At 43.4% G+C, this 22,368-nt stretch overlaps 2 protein-coding genes across 2 annotated transcripts in view; both read left to right on the forward strand.

Moving 5' to 3' along the window:
• The window catches only part of AKAP8L (A-kinase anchoring protein 8 like), a 34,314-nt gene extending 29,146 nt beyond the window's left edge, over nt 1-5,168 (forward strand). Inside the window, 2 exon segments of the mRNA XM_033083698.1 lie at nt 860-960; nt 5,033-5,168. Of these exon segments, the coding sequence (XP_032939589.1) occupies nt 860-960; nt 5,033-5,168 (237 nt within the window).
• A 9-nt stretch (nt 5,169-5,177) lies between these two features.
• Nucleotides 5,178-22,368, forward strand: part of AKAP8 (A-kinase anchoring protein 8) — a gene marked incomplete at its 3' end in the record, with an annotated part of 43,504 nt that continues 26,313 nt past the window's right edge. The window contains exons 1-8 of the mRNA XM_033083699.1: nt 5,178-5,258; nt 9,109-9,147; nt 9,930-9,959; nt 11,617-12,304; nt 13,958-14,510; nt 16,701-16,935; nt 18,840-18,887; nt 21,715-21,799. Coding sequence (XP_032939590.1) covers nt 5,240-5,258; nt 9,109-9,147; nt 9,930-9,959; nt 11,617-12,304; nt 13,958-14,510; nt 16,701-16,935; nt 18,840-18,887; nt 21,715-21,799 — 1,697 coding nt within the window. The remainder of the gene's footprint in view (nt 5,259-9,108; nt 9,148-9,929; nt 9,960-11,616; nt 12,305-13,957; nt 14,511-16,700; nt 16,936-18,839; nt 18,888-21,714; nt 21,800-22,368) is intronic.

Below are 22,368 nucleotides of genomic sequence, written 5' to 3' on the forward strand. Positions count from 1 at the left end.
TGGGAATCACCCAGGAGGGGATTTGGGGGATTTTTTGGGATTTTTTGGGATTTTTTGGGATTTTTTTTGGGTTTTTTGGGGATTTTTTGGGGATTTTTTGGGATTTTTTGGATTTTTTTTGGGAATATTTTGGGGAATTTTGGGGATTTTTTGGGGGATTTTTTGGGATTTTTTGGGGGAATTTTTTGGGAATTTTGGGGGGTTTTTGGGGAATATTTTGGAGTTTTTTGGGAATTTTTTGGGGTTTTTTTGGGAATTTTTGGGGATTTTTTGGGAATTTTTTGGGGGTTTTGGGGAATATTTTGGGATTTTGGGGAATTTTTGGGAATATTTTGGGATTTGGTTGGGGTTTGGGAATAATTTTGGTGTTTTGGGGAGTTTTAAAAAATATTTTGAGTTTTTTAGGGGAGGATTTTGGGATTTTGGGGGGTTTGGGGAATAATTTGGTATTTTGGGGAATTTCTAAAATTATTTTGAAGTTTTTTGGGAATGTTTTAGGGAATTTCTGGGAATATTTTGGGGGTTTTTGGGGAATATTTTGGTGTTTTGGGGAATTTTTAAAAAATATTTTGGGTTTTTTGGGGGAGTATTTTGGGATTTTGGGGTTTTTTTAGGAATATTTTTGGGAATTTTTGGGAATATTTTGGGCAGATCTTTTGGGAATGTTTAGGGGAATTTTTGGGAATATTTTGGGATTTTGGGGGGGGTTTGGGAATATTTTGAGGTTTTGAGGACATTTTTTGGGAATTTTTGGGGGTTTTGGGGCTTTTTTGGGAAATATTTTTTGGGAATATTTTGTGATTTGGAGGTTTTTTTTGTGGAACATTTTTTTCCCTTTTTTTTCCTGGTTTTTTTCCAGGGAGAAAATCCCTTCACAGATGATCCTGAGGAAAAGGAGGAGCACGAGGAGGGGGAAGGAGCAGGGGAGGAAAATCCTGAAAATCCTGAAGAAAATCCTCAAGAAAATCCCCAAAATCTCAAAGAAAATCCCCAAAATCCTGAAGAAAATCCTGAAGAAAATCCCCAAATTCATGAAGAAAATCCCCAAAATCCTGAAGAAAATCCCCAAAATCTTGAGGAAAATCCCAAAACTCCTGGAGATCCTGAGGGAAATTCTGAAAATCTTGAGGAAAACAAAAATCCTGAGGAAATAAAAAACCCTGAGGAAATTCCAGCAGCTGAAAAGGGAACAGGGACAAATCCAGAGGCAGAAAAAGCAGAAAATTCCCAAACTCCTGAAGAATTCCCAGAGGGATTCCCAAGGGAAGAGCAGCAGCAGGAAGAGGAAAGCTCTGGAATTTCTGGAATGTTCCAGGAGTGAATTCCTGAGGGGAAAAAGGACCCAAAAATTCCCTGGATGTGTCGGATCCGTGTCCGTGGATGTTCCCCCTGCCCAGCCCCAAATCCCAGGAACTCCTGGGAAAAACAGGGAATTCTTTTGCAATTTTTTGGGGGGGAATTCCTAAGAAAAAAAAGGAATTTTTTTGGGGGGGATTCCCAGAAAAAAAAAATGAATTTTGTCGGATTTTTTTGGGGATTTCTTGAAAAAACAAAATAATTCCATTGGGTATTTTAAATTTTTTTTTTCTGGGAATTCCCAAGAAAAACAATTCCCAAAAAATTCTATCCAATTCTTATGGAAATTATTTTTTTTTCTACCACATCTCCCAAAGTTTTGCCCCAATCCCATTTTAATTTCTTTTTTTCCCAGGTGGATTTATGGGAATTTTTCCCCATTTTTCCCTGAGGAATGGGGATTTTTCCAGGAGGGACAAGGCTGGGATTTGTCCCCCTCACCTCTCAGATTTTTCCAGGATTTCCTGTGGCTGTGGATCCCCTTTTTCCTGCTCTTTTCCTGCTGTTTTCCCCTCGTTTTTCCCATTTTTTCCCCATTTTCCAGCTGTTTTTTCCCCTCCCCTCTCGGAGCGTTCGGTGCCGTTGTGTCCGTTGTGAAAAGGGAAAATTCCCGAAGTTTTTGTGGATTTTAAAGGACTCATCCCGAGCTTATCCCGACTCTCTGATCCTTGGAAGTGCCCAAATCCCAAATTTCTGGGGTTTTTTAGGAGTTTCCAGCCCCATCCTGCTGCTGGTGTGGTTGGAGTTGGGATTTTCCTGCTCAAAATTCGGGGGAAAATTTGGAATTTTGGGGTCCTGGTGGAGGTGGGGTTTGGGTTTTGTGGGAATTGTGGGGTTTGGGTTTTGTGGGAATTGTGGGGTTTGGGTTTTGTGGGAATTGTGGGGTTTGGGTTTTTGTGGGAATTGTGGGGTTTGGGTTTTTGTGGGAATTGTGGGGTTTGGGAAGGTCCAGGTGGGGGTGGGATGGGGAAATTCCTGCCAGAAATGGGGAAATTCCTGCCAGGAATGGAAAAAGTCCTTCAGGAATGGGAGAATTCCTGCCAGAATTGGGAAAATTTCTTTTGGAATGAGAAAATTTCTGGCCAGGATTGGGAAAAATTCCTTCAGAAATGGGGAAATTCCTTCTGGAATGGGGAAATTCCTGCCAGGAATGGAAAAAATTTCCTCAGGAGTAGACAAATTCCTGTCAGGATTGAGAAAATTCTTTCAGGAATGAAAAAATTTCCTGCCAGGAAAGGGAAAATTCCTGCCAGGAAAGGGGAAATGCCTTCTGGAATGGGAGAATTCCTGCCAGGATTGGGAAAATTCCTTCTGGAATGGGAGAATTCCTGCCAGGATTGGGAAAATTCCTTCTGGAATGGGAGAATTCCTGCCAGGATTGGGAAAATTCCTTCTGGAATGGGGAAATTCCTTCAAGAATGGGAAAATTCCTGCCAGGATTGGGGAAATTCCTGCCAGGAATGGAAAAATTCCTTCAGGAATGGGAGAATTCCTGCCAGAATTGGGAAAATTTCTTTTGGAATGAGAAAATTTCTGGCCAGGATTGGGAAAAATTCCTTCAGAAATGGGGAAATTCCTTCTGGAATGGGGGAATTCTTGACAGGATTGGGAAAATTCCTTCTAGAATGAGGAAATTTCTGGCCAGGAATGGAGAAATTCCTTCAAGAATGGGAAAAAAAATCCTTCTGGAATGGGAAAATTCCTGCCAGGAATGGGAGAATTCCTGCCAGGAATGGAAAAATTCCTTGTGGAATTGGGGAAATTCCTGCCAGGAAAGAGAAAATTCCTTGTGGAATTGGGAAATTCCTGCCAGGAATGGGGAAATTCCTTCTGGAATGAGGAAATTTCTGGCCATGAATGGAGAAATTCCTTGAAGAATAGGAAAAAAATCCTTCTGGAATGGGAAAATTCCAGCCAGGAATGGAAAAAATTTCCTCAGGAGTACAAAAATTCCTGACAGGATTGAGAAAATTCTTTCAGGAATGGGAAAATTCCTTCAGGAATGGGAAAATTCCAGCCAGGAATGGGAGAATTCCTGCCAGGAATGAGGAAATTCCTTCTGGAATGGGGAAATTCCTTCAAGAATGGGAAAATTCCTGCCAGGATTGGGGAAATTCCTGCCAGGAATGGAAAAAGTCCTTCAGGAATGGGAGAATTCCTGCCAGAATTGGGAAAATTTCTTTTGGAATGAGAAAATTTCTGGCCAGGATTGGGAAAAATTCCTTCAGAAATGGGGGAAATTCCTTCTGGAATGGGGGAATTCTTGACAGGATTGGGAAAATTCCTTCTAGAATGAGGAAATTTCTGGCCAGGAATGGAGAAATTCCTTCAGGAATGGGAAAAAAAAATCCTTCTGGAATGGGAGAATTCCTGCCAGGAATGGGAGAATTCCTTCAGGAATGGGAGAATTCCTGCCAGAATTGGGAAAATTCCTTCTGGAGTGAGGAAATTTCTGGCCAGGATTGGGAAAAATTCCTTCAGAAATGGGGAAATTCCTTCTGGAATGGGGGAATTCCTGCCAGGATTGGGAAAATTCCTTCAAGAATGGGAAAATTCCTGCCAGGAAAGAGAAAATTCCTTCAGGAATGGGAAAATTTCTGACAGGATTGGGAAAATTCCTTCTGGAATGGGGAAATTCCTTCAGGAATGGGGAAATTCCTTCAAGAATGGGGAAAATTCCTTCAGGAATGGGAGAATTCCTTCCAGGAAAGGCAAAATTTCTACCAGGAATGGGGAAATTCCTGTCAGGATTGGGAAAATTCCTTTTGGAATGAGGAAATTTCTGGCCAGGATTGGGAAAATTCCTTCCAGGGATGGGAAAATTCCCTCTGGAATGGGGAAATTCCTGCCAGGAATGGGAAAAATTTCCTCAGGAGTAGAAAAATTCCTGCCAGGATTGAGAAAATTCTTTCAGGAATGAAAAAATTTCCTGCCAGGAAAGGGAAAATTCCTGCGGGAATGGGGAAATTCCTGCCAGGAATGGAAAAGGGATAGGAAAAAAAAAAAAAAAAAAAAAAAAAAAAAAAGGGAAAGAGATGGAAAATTATGGAAAAAATGATGATGGGTGAAGCGTTGGAAAAAGGCATCTGGGGACCCTGAGAGGATCTGGGGACACTTTTGAGGGGATTTGGGGAAATTCTGAGGGGATTTGGGGACACCGTGAGGGGATTTTCGGAAATTCTGAGGGGATTTGGGGACCCTGAGGGGATTTGGGGGCACTGTGAGGGGATTTGTGGACACTTGATGGATATCTGGGGACACTGAGGGGATTTGCAAACAGTATGAAAGGATTTGAGGACCCTGAAGATATTTGGGGATACTCTGAGGGGATTTGGGGACTCTGAGGGGATTTGGGGACTCTGAGGGGATTTGGGGACTCTGAGGGGATTTGGGACCGCTGTCACTGAGGGGCTGGGGACACTCACGGTGAGGCACCGGGGACATTGTCACTGTGAGGGGCCGCTCCGGGGCCGTTTCAAGGCCACTTTGGGGCCATTTCAAGGCCACTTTGAGGCCGTTCCGGGGCCATTTCGGGGTCGGTTCGGGGCCGCGCCGCTCCCGGCCCCGGGGGCTCCATGGCGGCCCCTCCTCCCCGGCACCGCCGGCAAAGGGCGCGCCCCGCAGCACCGTCCAATCCGGAGCCAGAACTCCTGTGATTGACAGGTCGTGCCCTCAGGGAGAGAGCGCCTCCACCAATCAGATCATGGGCGGGAACCAGACTGACCAATGGGAGTCGGGGGCGGGCAGCGCTGCTGGGGAGCTCAACCAATCAGAAGAGTTGTGGGCGGGGCCTAGCGGGAGGCCGGCCGTGACGCGCGTGCGCGAGCGGCTGAGGCGGGCGGGGAAGCGGCGGCGGCGGCAGCACCGGCCGGAGGTGGCGGAGATGGAGCCGGGATACGGCGGTAGGTGCGGGGTGGGGCGGCCCCGCAATTCTGATGCTCCCCAGGGGTGGTGGCGGCTCCTTCCCTTCGCTTCCTCAGCACCGGCTCCGTTACCGGCGGGGGGCGGGGGGGGGTGCTCCGCCGCAGCGGGAAGCGCAGCGCCCGCCCCGCCGTGAGGCGGCGGCGCCGCTGATTGGCTGAGTGCCACGTCACTCACCGCTAGGGCGGCGCTGATTGGTTGTTGGGGCTGAGGGGGGGGGGTCGTGCCCTGAGGGGGGCGGGGGGGCGGAAATGGCGCCGGGCCCATTTCTGAAGACGACACAAAATGGCGGCCGGGGCCCCGCCCCCTCTACCTGTGCCTCAGTTTCCCTCGTCCTGTCCCGTCCCAACCGTGGCGACAACCGGGGGAGGTCCCGTGTCCCCTTCCTGGCACTTCTGTGCCCTTCATAGGACGTCCCGTGTGCTCTCCTCATGGGGATCCCCCTGGAGTCCCCAACTTCGCAGCCCCGTTGGATCGCCCTCTGAATCTCCCTTGGAATTCCCGCCTGGATTCGCCCTGGAAATTTTCCTGGATTCCCTCAGGATCTCCTCTGGAAATTCTTGTGGATCCCCTCAGGAATCCCCCTGGAAATTCTTGTGGATCCCCTCAGGGTTCTCCCTGGAATTTCCCCTGGATTCCCTCAGGATTCCCCCTCAGGATTCCCCCTGGAAGATTATTCTGGATCCCACCTGAATTCTCCTGGAATTTCCCCTGGATCCCCTCAGAAGTCTCACTGGAAATTCCCTCTGGAATTTCCTCTTGATCCCACCTGGATCCCCTTAGGATTTTCCCTGGAAATTACTGTGGATCCCCTCAAGATTTCCCCTGGAAATTCTTGTGGATCCCCTCAGGGTTCTCCCTGGAATTTCCCCTGGATTCCCTCAGGAGTCTCACTGGAAATTCCCTCTGGAATTTCTCCTTGATCCCACCTGGATCCCCTCAGGATTCCCCCTGGATCCCTTCAGGATCTTCCCTGGAAATTCCCCGGGATTCCCTCAGGATTTCCCCTGGAAATGATCTTGGATCCCACCTGGATTCCCTCAGGAGCTCCCTTGGAATTTTTCCTTGATTCCCCCTGGTTTCCCCCCTGAAAATTCTGGAAATTCCCCTGGATCCCCTCAGGATTCCCCCTGGAAATTCCCCTGGATCCCTTCAGGATCTCCCTTGGATTTTCCCTTGGATTCCTCAGCCTGGAAAAAGGGATGAGGAAAAGAAAATTTCCTGGGAAAATCCCAACCCTGGTGCCCTCAGAATTCCCTTTCCCACCAGGATTTCACCTCCTTTAAAGCAAATCCAAGGATCCTGAGCTGGGAATTGCAGGAATTCCCTCAATCCAAGATTTTCCAGCTGTATCAAAGCCCCTCACTGGAGTTTTTTGGGATGGCAGAGGAGAAATATTCCCAAAATCCTGGATTCTGTTCCCATCTGGAGCTCTCCATCCTTTCCTTGCCTTAAATCCACAATCAGGAGCTCCAAAAATCCCTGGAAATTGAATTTTCTTTCCATTTAAGGACACAAAAATCCCACCAGGACAATTTTTCTTGGATTTGATGGCACCAATGGGATTTATCACTGAATTCCCACCTGGAATTTATGGAATCCTGGCTGGAATTCTTTCAGGATCCACATAAAAGGAGCTGTTCCTGTTTTAGTGGGAATTTAGGATCTCAAATTTGCTCCATCCTGGTTTTAAACTCTTTTTTCCCATGGCTTTAAAAAGGATTTTTTTTTGAAGGAATAAAAACTGAGTTGGAAAATAAAAGTGAAAAATGAAATCAGGAATAATTCAACTTTTCCTAATCCTGGATATTTTTTTTTTTTGTGGATGAAAAAAACCTGGAAAAATTGTGGCAACCAAGATTTCTGTGGATTCATGGAATGAACACCTGGATTGGACTGGAATAAATCTGAATTTTTGATGGATTGGATCCTGGATTTTCCCTGGATTTTGGAATTCTGACAATCCTTGACTGTTTCAAATTGTTCAAAGGGGATAAAAATGTGGAAAACCAACCCTAAATATTCCAAATTCTCCAATTTTGGGATGAGTGGATTGAATTCCCAGAATTAATTACTCAAAACTCTTCTCCTTGGGGGAAAAAAATTCCATAAAAATCAGGGATTTCCACCCTCAGCTCCATCAAATTCACTTTTGCTCCTTTCCCAGTGTTTTATTTTGATTTTTTCCTGTTTTTTAAATCAATTCTATGGATTTTATCCCAACAAATGGAGACCAGGAATTATTCCAAAGAGTTTTTTCTCCTGGAAATATTCATGGAATATTTCATTGTGAAATTAAGTCTTAATTCCCACTGGAAAACTGAAATTTTATCTCAATTTTTTGAGAAAAAAAACAGGACAATGAGAGTTGGAACAGCATAAAAGAAGGAATTTCATCCCAAAAAGGATAAAATTTGTTGGAAAACAGAGAAATTTGGGACAAACAACACCAATTTCTTGAAAAAAATCCCAAATTTCCCTTAGCAACAGCTCCAAGTGGGAATTTGGATGGAAAACACAGAATTCCTGCTATTTTTATTTTTATTTTTATTTTTTTGGGATCATTTGTTGGTGGCTTGGCTTCTTTTCCAGGCTCCCCTTTGGGATTTGGGATTTGGGATTTTGGGATTTGGGGCTGGGATTTGGGATTTGGGATTTTGAATTTGAGATTGGAATTTAGGATTTGGAGCTGGGATTTGGGATTGGGGCTGGGATTTAAAATTTGGGGCTGGGATTTGGGATTTAGATTTTGAGGCTGGAATTTAGGATTTGGGGCTGGGATTTAGGATTTGGGGCTGAGATTGAGGATTTAGGATTTGGGATTTGAGGCTGGGATTTAGGATTTGGGGCTGGGATTTAGGATTTGGGGCTGGGACTTGGGGCTGGAATTTAGGATTTGGGGATAGGATTAAGGATTTAGGATTTGGGATTTGAGGCTGGGATTTAGGATTTGGGGCTGGGATTTAGGATTTGGGATTTGGGGCTGGGAATTGGGATTTGAGGCTGGGATTTAGGATTTGGGGTTGGAATTTAGAATTTGGGGCTGGAATTTAGGGTTTAAGGCTGGGATTGGGGCTGGGATTAAGGATTTGGGATTGGGATTTAGGATTTGTAGCTGGGATTTGGGGCTGGAATTTGGGATTGGGGTTGGAATTTAGAATTTGAGGCTGGGATTTGGGATTGGAATTTAGGATTTGAGGCTGGAATTTAGGATTTGGGACTGGGATCTGGGGCTGGAATTTAGGATTTAGGATTTGGAGCTGGGATTTAGGATTTGGGATTTGAGGCTGGAATTTGGGATTTGGGATTTAGGATTTGGGCCTGGAATTGGGGCTGGGACTTGGGGCTGGAATTTAGGATTTGAGGCTGGAATTTGGGATTTGGGGCTGGGATTTGGCATTTGAGGCTGGGATTTAGGATTTGGGACTGGGATTTAGGATTTGGGACTGGGATTTAGGATTTGGATCTTGGATTTGGGATTTGGGGCTGGGATTAAGGATTTAGGATTTGGGGCTGGAATTGGGGCTGGGATTTAGAATTTGGGGCTGGGATTTGGGATTTGGAATTTGAGGTTGGAATTTGGGATTTGGGGCTGGGATTTAGAATTTGGGACTGGGATCTGGGGCTGGAATTTAGGATTTGGGATTTGGAGCTGGGATTTGGGATTTGGGGCTGGGATTTAGGATTTGGGATTTGGGGCTGGGATTGGGGCTGGGATTTGGGATTGGGATTTGGGATTTAGGAATTGGGATTTGGGGCTGGGATTTGGGATTGGAATTTTGGGAACATTGGGAATTTCCCATCCCTGCTGACAGCTCCTCCCTTTCCCAGGATACGGCACCTGGAGCACCGGGGCCTCCGGCACCCAGGGTGAGTTCCCCAAATTTTCCCCAAATTTTCCCCAAATTTTTCCCAAATTTTCCCCAAATTTTCCCCACATTTTTCCCAAATTTTCCCCAAATTTTCCCCAATTTTCCTTCCACTCTTCTTTTCTCCTCCCCCCCCCATTTTTCTCTTTTTTTCCCTCCCCAATTTCATTTTTCCTCCCTTTTGCCTTCTCCTTGTTCTTCCTCCACCTTTTCCATATTTTTTCTTTTTTCTCCTTTTTCTTTCTCTATTTCTCTTTTTTTTCCCCCTTTCCTCCTTTTTATCCATTTTTTCCTTTTTTTCTTTTGCTCCCTTCTCTCCCCATTTTTTCTCTTTTTTTTTTCTTTTTCCTTCCCCTTGTTCTTCCCTTTTTTCCCCATTTTTCTCCTTTTTTTCCCCTTTCCCCTTTTTCTCATTTTCCCCTTTTCCTTTTTTTCTATTTTTTTTCTCCCATTTCCCCCTTTTCTCCCTTTTTTCCTCTCTTTCCCCCCAACTTTTCCCCATTTTTTTCTCCTTTTTATCTCCCCTTTCCCCATTTTCTCACCCCTTTCCCCGATTTTTTCCCAATTTTTCCAATTTTTTTCCTCCCCACTTCTCCCAAACTTTTTCCCTTTTTAATTCTTGATCCAAACCCATCAAACTCCACCCCACCCCTCCATTCCCTCAATCCCAAAATTCCCACAAATCCCCACTGATTTCACCCCCCAAATTCTGAATTTTCCCATTAAAAATTCCCATTAAAAATTCCCATTAAAAATTCCAATTTTTCCCGTTTTTTTCCCCAGGTTCCTACGCCACGAACACGAGCTGGCAAGGTGGGTTTGGGATTTTTTGGCATTTTTTGGGATCTTTTGGGATTTTTTGGGATCTTTTGGGATCTGGGAATTCCCAGCAGATTCTTCCCCACATTTTGCCTCTTTTCCTGTTTTTTTTCCCCATTTTTTTCCCCCCACTTTTTTCCTTTCTTTTTCCTTTTCCCACTTTTTGCTCTTTTTCCTCCCTTATTCCTCACATTTTTTGTAGCTTTTCCTGCTGGCATCCCACCCTTCTAATTCTTAATTTCCCTTTTTAATTAGCTCCTAATTAACCAATTAATTAATTAATCCCCAGGCTCTGAAGTCTCTTAATCCAGAGCCAAAATTCTCCCCCCACATTCCCTTGGATTTTGTTTTTTCCCCTTGGAATGATCCCAGAGCTTTTCCTGCTGGGATCCCACTCCTCTAATTCTTTCATCACCTCCTAATTAAATTAATTAATTAACTGATTAATGGCTAATTAACCCTTTCAGAGCCAGGCTATGAGGGCTGTGAGTTCTACACTCCCCAAATTCCCTTGGAATGATCCCAAAATTCCCAGAGTTCCCAAATTCCCTTGGAATGATCCCAGGGCTTTTCCTGCTGGGATCTCACCCCTTTAATTCTTCATTTCCCTGTTTAATGAGCCTGTAATTAATTAATTAATGCCTAATTAACCCTTTCACCCCCATGCTGCAAGGGCCATGAGTTTTCAACTCCCCAAATTCCTTTGGAATGATCCCAAAATTCCCAGAGCCCCCAAATTCCCTTTGAAATCATCCTGGGGCTTTTCCTGCTGTGATCCCACCCCTCTAAATCTTAATTTCCCTTTTTAATGAGCCTGTAATTAATTAATTAATGTCTCATTAACCCTTTCACCCCCAGGTTATGAGGGCTATGAGTTCTACACCCCCCAAATTCCCTTGGAATGATCCCAAAATTCATCGAGTCCCCAGATTCCCTTGGAATGATGTCGAGGCTTTTCCTGCTGGGATCCCACCCCTCTAATTCTTCATTTCCCTTTTTAATGAGCCTGTAATTAATTAATTAATGTCTCATTAACCCTTTCACCCCCAGGCTATGAGGGCTGTGAGTTCTGAACTCCCCAGATTCCCTTGGAATGATTCCAAAATTCAGAGTCCCCAAATCCCTTTGGAACGATCCCTTGGAACGATCCTTTGAAATCATCCTGGGGCTTTTCCTGCTGTGATCCCACCCCTCCAATTCTTCATTTCCCCATTTAATGAACCTGTAATTAATTAATTAATGTCTCATTAACCCCTTCACCCCCAGGTTATGAGGGCTATGAGTTCTACACCCCCCAAATTTCCTTGGAATGATCCCAAAATTCATCGAGTCCACAAATTCCCCTGGAATGATCCCAGGGCTTTTCCTACTGGGATCCCACCCCTCTAAATCTTCATTTCCCTGTTTAATGAGCCCATAATTAATTAATTAATGTCTCATTAACCCTTTCACCCCCAGGTTACGAGGGCTATGAGTTCTACACTCCCCAAATTCCCTTGGAATGATCCCAAAATTCATCGAGTCCACAAATTCCCTTTGAAATCATCCCAGGGTTTTTCCTGCTGGGATCCCACCCCTCTAATTCTTCATTTCCCCATTTAATGAGCCTGTAATTAATTAATTAATGTCTCATTAACCCTTTCACCCCCAGGCTACGAGGGCTATGAGTTCTACACCCCGCCCAGCTCGGCGCCGACGCCGCCGGGAGCCTCCTACGGCTACGGGGGAGGGGCGGCCCCGGGCGGCTCCTGGGACCCCCCCAAGGGCGCCGAGCTGGGGCTGGGACCCGGAGAGGGACCCTCGGGATCGGGATCAGGAGGCACCTTTGGATCAGCAGGGTCAGGAGGCACCTTTGGGTCTGCTGGATCCTCCTTTGGATCTGCTGGATCCTCCTTTGGATCTGCTGGCTCCTCCTTCCCCTCGGCATCGGGAACGTTCGGCTCGTCGGGATCCGCGCTGGGCTTGGGATCCTCGGGGTCTGGCTTTGGATCTGGATCCACCTTTGGGGCTGGATCAGGATCCACCTTTGGAGCAGGGTCTGGTTCCACCTTTGGGACAGGATCTGGATCCACCTTTGGAGCAGGATCTGGATCCACCTTTGGCTCTGGATCCACCTTTGGCTCAGGATCCACCTTTGGCTCGGGCTCAGGCTCCTCCCTGGGGTTGGGATCCTCAGGCTCCACCTTTGGCTCAGGCTCAGGCTCCTCCCTGGGCCTGGGATCCTCGGGATCAGCAGAGCTGGGGGCTGGCTCTGATTCCCTCATTGCCAAGATCAACCAGCGGCTGGACCTGCTGGCCAAGGAGGGCTCGGCGGGGGACGGGCGCCAGGAGCAGGACAGGTGCCACACTCACCCCATCCCAGTCCCCTTTTCCCCCCTAATCCCAATTCCCATTTCCATTTCCATTTCCACTCCCATTTCCATTCCCCTTCCTGCCCCCAGTCCCAGTGTCCATTCCCATTTCCATTCCCATTTCCCCCAGTCCCAATCTCCATTTCCATTTCCATTCCTCTTCCCACCCCCAGTCCCAATTTCCATTTCCCCCCAATCCCAATTTCCATTCCCATTTCCCCCTAATCCCACTTTCCATTCTCTTTTCTCCCCATTCCCATTCCCATTTCCATTCCCTTTTCTATTCCCATTTCCCCCAGTCCCAATCTCCACTCCCATTTCCATTCCCATTTCCCTTTTCCCCCCCTTATCCCAATTCCCATTCTCATTTCCCCCCAGTCCCAGTCTCCATTCCCATTTCCATTCCCCTTTTCCCCCCTAATCCTAATTTCCTTTCCCCCCAGTCCCAACTTCCACTCCCATTTCCATTCCCATTTCCCGTCCAATCCCAATCTCCAATCCCATTTCCTTTCCCCTAGTCCCAATCTCCATTCCCATTTGCATTCCCCTTCTCACCCCCAATCCCAATCTCCATTCCCATTTCCCCCCAATCCCAATCTCCATTCCCATTGCCCTTTCCCCCAATCCCATTTTCCATTCCCAATCTCCATTCCCCTTCCCCAATCCCATTTTCCATTCCCATTTTTCATTCCCCTTTCCCCACTAATGACGATTTCCATTCCCATTTCCCCCTAATCCCAGATTTTATTCCCATTCCCCCACTAATCCCAATTTCCATTCCCATTTTCCATTCCCAATCTCCATTCCCATTCCCCCACTAATCCCAATTTCCATTCCCATTCCCCCACTAATCCCAATTTCCATTCCCATTTCCCCCTAATCCCAATTTCCATTCCCATTTCCTGCACTAATCCTGATTTCCATTCCCAATTTCCATTTTCATTCCCATTCCCCCACTACTCCCAGATTTTATTCCCATTTTCCGTTCCCATTTCCCCCACTAATCCCAATTTCCATTCCCATTTTCCATTCACAATTTCCATTCCCATTTTCCCACTAATCTTGATTTCCATCCCCATTCCCCCTCCCAATCCCAGATTTTATTCCCATTCCCCCTCTAATCCCAATTTCCATTCCCAATTTCTATTCTCAATTTCCATTCCCATTTTCATTCCCATTTCCCCACTAATCCCAATTTCCATTCCCATTTTCCATTCCCATTTTCCAATCCCATTTCCATTTCCCCACTAATCCCAATTTCCATTCCCAATTTCCATTCCTGTTTTCCATTCCCATTTCCCCACTAATCCTCATTTCCATTCCCATTTTCATTCCCATTTCCCCACTAATCCCAATTTCCATTCCCATTTTCCATTCCCATTTCCCCACTAATCCCAATTTCCATTCCCAATTTCCATTCCCATTTTCATTCCCATTTCCCCACTAATCCTCATTTCCATTCCCATTTCCATTCCCATTTCCATTCCCATTTCCCCTCCTAATCCCAATTTCCATTCCCATTTCCAATCCCATTCCCTCACTAATCCCATTTTCCATTTCCATTCCCCCACTAATCCCATTTTCCATTTCCATTCCCCTTTTCCCTCACTAATCCCGATTTCCATCCCGTTTCTCCCCCAGCTCTTTCCGTTTCGATTCCTTCTCGGCTCTGGACTCTCGCCCTGCCCGGGATCCGTTCCGCCCCGGATTCCCCCTGGGCGAGGCGGGCCCGGAGCGCGAGCGGAACTCTCCGTTCCCGGCCCGCGATCCCGCCCGGCCCCGCGGCTCCCTGGGCCTGCTCCGCGCCACTTCCGGCCCCACTTCCGCTTCCGCTCCCTCCGTCACTTCCGGCCGCAGCCGCTTCCGGCGCCGCCTCCCGGAGCCGTTCCCGGCCGGTTCCCGTTGGAACGAGCTGCAATTCCCGGGGAATCCCGGCGGGAGCCGCGGGGCCCGGGGGCTGCCCTCGCTCTTCTCCCAAGCGCTGGGCCCGGACTATCCCGACTATCCCGACTATCCCGACTACCCCGACTATCCCGACTATCCCGAGTACGATTATGGCGATTATCCCGGCGATTATCCCGATTATCCCGGCGAGCTGGGCATGCTGGGAATGGCGGGGATGGGCCGCGGGCCCTACGGGATGAGGAGGAGGGACAGGATGGGAGCTCTGCCCTGGAACGGCGGCCTGCACATGGTGAGTGCTTTGTCCTACTTTTAAATTATTTTTTTTCCCCACTTTTTCCCTCTTTTTTCCCACTTTTCCCCACTTTTTTTCCCAGTTTTTCCCACTTTCCCACCCATTTTTCCCAATTTTTTTCCCTCTTTTTTCCCCCCAGTTTTTCCCACTTTTTTCCCACTTTCCCCACTTTTTTTTCCCCAGGTTTTCCCCCGCTTTTTTTCCCATTTTTTCCCAGTTTTTTTCTCCCACTTTTTCCCTCTTTTTTCCCAGTTTTTCCCACTTTTTGCCCGCTTTTTTTTCCCAGTTAATCCCACTTTTCCCCCAGTTTTTCCCACTTTTCCCCTCTTTTTTCAGTTTTTCCCACTTTTTCCCACTTTTTTCCCCACTTTTCCCACTTTCTTTTCTGCAGTTTTTCCCTGCTTTTCTCTGCTTTTCCGCACTGTTTCCCACTTTATTCCTGAAATAAATTCTTCCCAAATTCCAAACCTTTACCCTCAAATTCCAGACCATGATCCCCAAATTCCAGATCTTGATCCCCAAATTCCAAACATCCCCAAAATTCCAAACCTTTATCCCCAAATTCCAAACCTTCATCATCCAAAATTCCAAACCTTTATCCCCAAATACCAAGCCTTTATCCCTAAAATTCCAAACCTTTGTCTGCAAAATTCCAAAGCCTTCTGCCCAGAATTCCAAACTTTGATCTCCAAAATTCCAAATCTTCGTCTCCCAAATTCCAAACCATCCCCCAAATTCCAAACCTTTATCCCCAGAATTCCAAATCTCCCCAAATTCCAAACCTTTGTCTCAAATTCCAAAACTTCATCCCCAAATTCCAAACCTTTATTTCCAAAATTGGAAACCTTTTTCCCCAAAATTCCAAACCTTTATCTCTAAAATTCCAAAGCTTTCTCCCCAGAATTCCAAATATTTATCCCCAAATTCCAAACCTTGATTCCCAAATTCCAAAACTTCATCTCCAAAATTCCAAAATTTTATCCTCAAATTCCAAACCTTTATTTCCAAAATTCCAAACCTTTATCTCCAAAACTCCAAAGCTTTCTTCTTAGAATTCCAAACCTCTATCCCTAAAATTCCAAACCTTCATCCCCCAAATTCCAAACCTTTATCCCCAAAATTCCAAACCTTTATCCCCAAATTTCCAAACCTTGATCCCCAATTTCCAAACCTTGATCCCCAATTTCCAAACCTTTATCTCCAAAATTCCAAACCTTTATCCCTAAAATTCCAAACCTTGATCCCTCAAATTCCAAACCATTCTCCAAATTCCACACCTTGATCCCCCAAATTCCAAAACTTTATTTCCAAAATTCCAAACCTTCATCCCCCAAATTCCAAATCTTTATTGCCTAAAATTTCAAACCTTATCCCCTAAATTCCAAGCTTTTGCCCTCAAATTCCACACTTTGATCCCCAAATTCCAAACCTTTATTTTCAAAATTCCAAAACTTTCTCCTCAGAATTCCAATCTCTATCCCCAAATTCCAATCTTTATCCCTAAAATTCCAAACCTTGATCCCCCAAATTCCAAACCTTGATCCCCAAAATTCCAAAATTTCATCCCCCAAATTCCAAACCTTTATTCCCTAAAATACCAAACCTTGATCCCCCAAATTCCAAACCTTGATCCCCAAAATTCCAAACCTTTATTTCCAAAATTCCAAACCTTGATCCCCCAAATTCCAAACCATTCCCGAAATTCCACACCTTGATCCCCCAAATTCCAAACCATTCCCCAAATACCACACCTTGATCCCCCAAATTCCAAATCTTTATCTCCAAAATTCCAAAGCCTTCTGCCCAGAATTCCCAATCTCTATCCCAAAATTCTGAACCTTTATCTCCAAAATTCCAGAGCCTTCTCCTTTGAATTCCTAATTTATATGCCAAAATTCCAAATCTTTACCCCCAAATTCCAAACTTTGTCCCCCAAATTCCAAACCTTTATCCCTAAAATTCCAAACCTTTATCTCCAGAAGTCCAAATTTTAACCCCAAATTCCAAACCTTGATCCCCAAATTCCAAACCTTGATTCCCAATATTCCAAACCTTGATCCCCCAGATCCCACCTCCTCTCTCCAATTCCCATCCCCCCCTCCCTCATTTCCTGGCACTCCCCTCCTGCTCCCTTTCCCTTTCCTGTTCCCATTTTTCCCTGAATTCTCTGGAATTCTCCCGTTGCAGGCGCGGCGCCGCGGATTCCGCGCGCGCTCCGGGGGGCGCTGGGAGCCCGAGGGGCCCCGGAAACGGAAACGGTCCCGGAGCGGGGATGGCAACGAGGATGGGAACGAGGAGGAGAACAATGAGGGGAACAATGAGGGGAATGACACCAGGAATGAGCCTGGGAACAATGATGGGAATGAGGATCCCAAAAATCCCCGCAGCGACAGCGATGGGAACGACCGGGACTCGGAGCACGGTAACGGAGAGCCCTGAGACGGCCCCAGAAAGGGAACAAAAGGGGATCAAAGGATCAAAATCCTCCCTAAATTCCTCTTAAAATGGGCCCAACTTTCAGCAAAATTCCTCTCAAAGTGGCTCCAAAATCCAACCCAAATGATCTTAAAATGGCCCCAAAATGGGCTCAAGATGACCACAAAATGGCCTCAGAATGGTCCCAAATTCCAGCAAAATTCCTTTCAAAATGGCCCCAAAATCCAACCCAAATGACCTCAAAATGGTCCCAAAATGACCCCAAAATGGCCTGAAAACAGTGTAAAAATGGTCCTAAAACGGCCCCAAAATGGTCCCAAATTCCACCAAATGCCTCTCAAAGTGGCTCCAAAATCCCACCCAAATGATGTTAAAATGGTCCCAAATTGGCACCAAAATGGCCTCAAGATGGTGTCAAAATGGTCCTAAAATGGTGCCAAAATGGCCTCAGAATGGTCACAAAATTGGTCTCAACGTGGTGCCAAAATGGCCTCAAGATGTTCTCAGAATGGTCCCAAAATGGTCCCATATTCCAGCAAAATTTCTTTCAAAATGGCTCCAAAATCCCCCTAAATGACCTTAAAATGGTGCCAAAATGGCCTCAAGATGGTCTCAGAATGGCTTTAAAATGGGAACAAAATGGCCTCAGAATGATGCCAAAATGGCAATAAAATGGTCTCAAAATGACCTCAAAATGGTCCAAAAATGGCGTCAGAATGGTCTGAAAATGGTTCTAAAATGGTCTCAGGTTGGTGCTAAAATGGCCTCAAGATGGCACCAAAATGGTATCAAAATGGTCCAAAAAAGCCCCAAAATGGCCTTAAAATGGCCTCAAGGTGGTCCCAAGATGGCCTCAGAATGGTCTCAAAATGGCATAAAAATGGCCTCAAGATGGGCCCAAAATGGTTCTAAAATGGCCTCGGAATGGTCAAAAAAAGCCTCAAAATGGCCTCAGGATGGCCCCGAAATGGCGTCAGAATGGTCCCACAACGGCCTCAGAATGGCTTCAAGATGGTGCCAAAATGGTCCAAACTAGCACCACAATGGCCACAAAATGGCACCAAAATGTTACCAAAATAGCCCCAAAATGGCCTCAAAATAGCACCAAAATGGCACCAAAAAGGCCACAAAATGGCCTCAAGATGGTCCCAAAATGGTCCTAAAATGGCCTAAAAGTGGCTTCAGAATGGCCTCAAGATGGAACCAACATGGCCTCAAAATGGTGCCAAAATGGCCTCAGAATGGTCAAAAAAAGCCCCAAGATGGCCCCAAAATGGTTCTGAAATGGCCTGAAAGTGGCCTCAGAATGGCACAAAAATGGTCTCAAAATGGTGCCAAAATGGCCTCAAAATGGTGCCAAAATGGCCTCAAGATGGCATAAAAATGGTGCCAAAGTGGCCTCAAGATGGCCTCAGAATGGTCCCAAAATGGCCTCAAGATGGCACAAAAATGGTGCCAAAATGGCCCCAGAATGACCACAAAGATGGCCTCAAAATGGCGCCACAGTGGCCACAAAATGGCTCCCAAATGACACCAAAATGGCACCAAATGTCCTCAAAATGGTCCCAAAATGGCCTCAAAGTGGTGACAAAATGGTTCCAAAATGGCCTCCAAGTCCTCCCCAAATTCCCCCCAAAATGGCCCCAAAATTCCTCTCAAAGTGGCCAAAAAAATCCCCCACAAATGATCCCAAAATGGCCCCAAAATTGTCATAAAATTACCTTAAAATGGCACCAAAATGGCACCAAAATTACCTCAAAATTGTCATAAAATTACCTTAAAATGGTCCCAAAATGGCCCCAAAATTATCTCAAAATTCTCCCAATTTTTCCTTTTTTTTCCCCCCAGTTTCTGGAATTTTCTCATCAATTTTTCCCCTTTTTGCTGCAGGAGATGAAGGAGAAGGAGAAGAGAAATCCCTGGATGAGGCAGACAGAGGTGTGAGTGTTCCAGGAATTCCCAAATTTTGGGGAAAATTTGGGAAAATTTGGGAAAATTTGGGGAAAATTTGGGGAAAATTTGGAAAATTTGGGAAAAATTTGGGAAAATTTGGGAAAATTTGGGAATTCCTGTGCAATTTCCTGGTTTGGAATATCCAAAAAAAATTCAAATTTTATGGAATTTTTCTCTTTTTTAAATTTTCTGGGGATTTCCCTGCCTGGAATATCCCTAAAAAAATTTGGGAGTGGGAAAAATTTGGATTTTGGAGGGATTGAATCCCAAATTTTGGTTTTTTTTCTGGAAATTTGGGGATTTTTGGGGGTTTTTTTGGGGAATTTTTTTAGGACTTTTTTAGGGGGATTTGGGGAATTTTTTGGGAATTTTGTGGGGATTTTTTTAGGAATTTTTTGGGATTTCTGGGGGGAATTTTTGGAATTTTTTGGGGAATTTTTTGGGAATTTGTGGGGCATTTTTTGGGAATTTTTTGGACTTTTTTGGGAATTTTTTTGGGATTTCTGGGGGGAATTTTTGGAATTTTTTGGGGGGAATTTATGGAATTTGGAAATTTTTTTTGGGAATTTGTGGGGCATTTTTTGGGAATTTTTGGGAATTTTTGGGGAATTTTTGGGGGTTTCTGGGGGGAATTTTTGGGGCTTTTTTGAGTTTTTTTTTTTAATTTTTGGGAATTTTAAGGGAATTTTTGAGACTAATTTCAAAATTTGGGATAAGCAGGACAGGCCTGAAATTCCCAAATCCCTCCAGGACTTTTCCAGCCTTAAAAATTCCACAGAAAATCAAATTTTTTGGGGGAAATATCCATAAAAAACGGGATGAAAATTCCCAAAATTCTGTTTTTTCCCCATGAAATTCTAATTTTAAAAAATTAAATTTATTTTTCTTTTTTTTTTTTTCTTCCAGGAGATCCCAAATTTCATTTTCCAGAAGAATTCCAAGAATTTTGGTGCTGCTTGGAGAAGAAATTTCCAGAAATTTTGGAATTTTCCAGCTTTTTTTGGGGGGGATTTGTGGCTGGGAAAGGGGGAAAAAAAATCTCAAAAAATCCAAATTTTTTCCCAGGTTTTGGGGTGGATTTTTTAGAATTTGGGGTGGGAATTCCCAAAAAATTTTAATTCTAATTCTCACCCCAAAACTCAGCAAAATTTGGGATTTTTTTCCATTTTTTTTGGGCTTTTCCTGGTGATTTTTGAGGAGTTTTGGGGGTTTTTTAAGATAAATTTTGGGTTTTTTTTAAGGAATTTTAGGATTTTTTTAAAAAGAATTTTGGGTTTTTTTTTAAAGGAATTTTGGGTTTTTTTAAAAAAAATTTTGTGGGTTTTTTAAGGAATTTTGGGGGTTTTTTTTGGAAGGAATTTTGGGATTCTTTTAAAATAATTTTGGTTTTTCCTTAAGAAATTTTTGGTTATTTTAAAAGGAATTTTGTTTTTTTTTTTAAGGAATTTTTGGGGGTTTTTTGGGATTTATTTTAAAAGAATTTTGGGGTTTTATTAAAGGAATTTTGGGGTTTTTTTAGGAATTTTAGGGTTTTTTTTAAACAAAGATTGGGTTTTTTATAAAGGAATTTTCAGCTTTTTTTAATGAATTTTGGGGGTTTTTTTGGAAGGAATTTTGGGATTTTTTTAAAATAATTTTGGGTTTTTTAAGGAATTTTGGGGTTTTTTTTAGGAATTTTGGGATTTTTTTTAAATAATTTTGGGTTTTTTTTAAGGAATTTTGGAGTTTTTTTAAGGAATTTTGGGATTTTTTTCCAGAGAATTTTGGGATTTATTTTAAAAGAATTTTGGGGTTTTTTTTTAAAGGAATTTTGGGGTTTTTTTGAAAAGAATTTTGGGATTTATTTTAAAAGAATTTTGGGATTTTTTAAAGGAATATTTGGATATTTTTCCAAAGAATTTTGGGATTTATTTTAAAAGAATTTTGGGGTTTTTTAAAGGAAATTTGGGGTTTTTTTAGGAATTTTAGGGTTTTTTTAAAAAAAGATTGGGTTTTTTATAAAGGAATTTTCAGCTTTTTTTAATGAATTTTGGGGGTTTTTTTGGAAGGAATTTTGGGATTTTTTAAAAATAATTTTGGGTTTTTTTAAGGAATTTTGGGGTTTTTTTAAGGAATTTTGTTTTTTTTTTTAAGCAAAGTTTGGGGTTTTCTTAAAGGAATTTTGGGATTTTTTTAAGGGATTTCGGGGTTTTTTTGGAAGGAATTTTGGGATTTTTTTAAAAGAATTTTGCAGTTTTTAAAATTAATTTTGGGGTTTTTTTAAAAGAATTTGGGTGGAAATGTGAAAAAAATGGATGGAAAATGTGGAAAAACAAGAAAATGGGAGAACAGGGGAAATAGAGAGGGGAAAAATGGGGGAAAATTGGGAAAAATATGGAAAAAAATTGGAAAAAAAAGGAAAAAATGGGGAAAATCAGGAAAAAAATCAGGAAAGAATTGGGAAAATCAGGAAAAAAATCAGGAAAAAATCAGGGGAAAATTGGGAAAATCAGGAAAAAAATTTGAAAAATCAGGAAAAATTCAGGAAAAATGGGGAAAATTAGGGGAAAAAATCAAGAAAATCAAGGAAAAAATGGGGAAAAATGAGGAAAAATCAAAAAAAATCAGGAAAGAAATGGGGAAAAGTCAGGGAAAAAAATGAGGAAAATTGGGGAAAAATCAGGAAAAAATGACGAAAAAAAATGAGGAAAAATTAGGGAAGAAACCAGAAAAATGAAGGAAAAATAGAGAAAATCAGGGAATTGCAGGGTTTTGGAATCTGGGAATGTTGGAAAAGTTTTTTTTATTAAAAATTTCCAAATTTTTTCCTCAGGATCCGAGGATGAGGACGAGGAGGTGAAGAAGAAACGAGAGAAGCAGAGGAGGAGGGACAGGATGAGGGACAGGGCCATGGACAGGTGACAGTTCTGGGGGCTGAAAAATTCGGGGAATTTTGGAGAATTTTTATGGAATTTTTTGGGGAAATTTTTGGTGAATTTTTTGGAATTTTTGGGGAATTTTAGGAATTTTTTTATGGGAATTTCTGGCAATTTTTGATTAATTTTGCGGAATTTTTGTGGATTTTTTTGGGGGAATTTTTGGTGAATTTTTTTGAATTTTTGGGGAATTTTTGGAGAATTTTTTTAATTTTTTGAGGGAATTTCTGTCAAATTTCTGATGATTTTTTTGGGATTTTATTGGGAATTTTTTTTTATTTCTAAAGAAATTTTTGGGGAATTTGTGTGGATTTTTGGGGGGAATTTATGATGAATTTTTGGGGGAATTTCTGGCAAATTTCTGATTAATCTTGGGGAATTTTGGAGAATTTTTGTGGATTTTTGGGGGAATTTCTGATGATTTTTTTTAAATTTTTGTGAATTTTTGGGAGGATTTCTGGCAAATTCTGATTAATTTATTGGGGAATTTTTATGAATTTTGGGAATTTTAAAGGGAATTTCTGGTAAATTTTTTATGACTTTTGGGGAAT

This window comes from Catharus ustulatus, chromosome 33 (genome assembly GCF_009819885.2).
Source record: "Catharus ustulatus isolate bCatUst1 chromosome 33, bCatUst1.pri.v2, whole genome shotgun sequence".
NCBI lineage: Eukaryota > Metazoa > Chordata > Aves > Passeriformes > Turdidae > Catharus > Catharus ustulatus.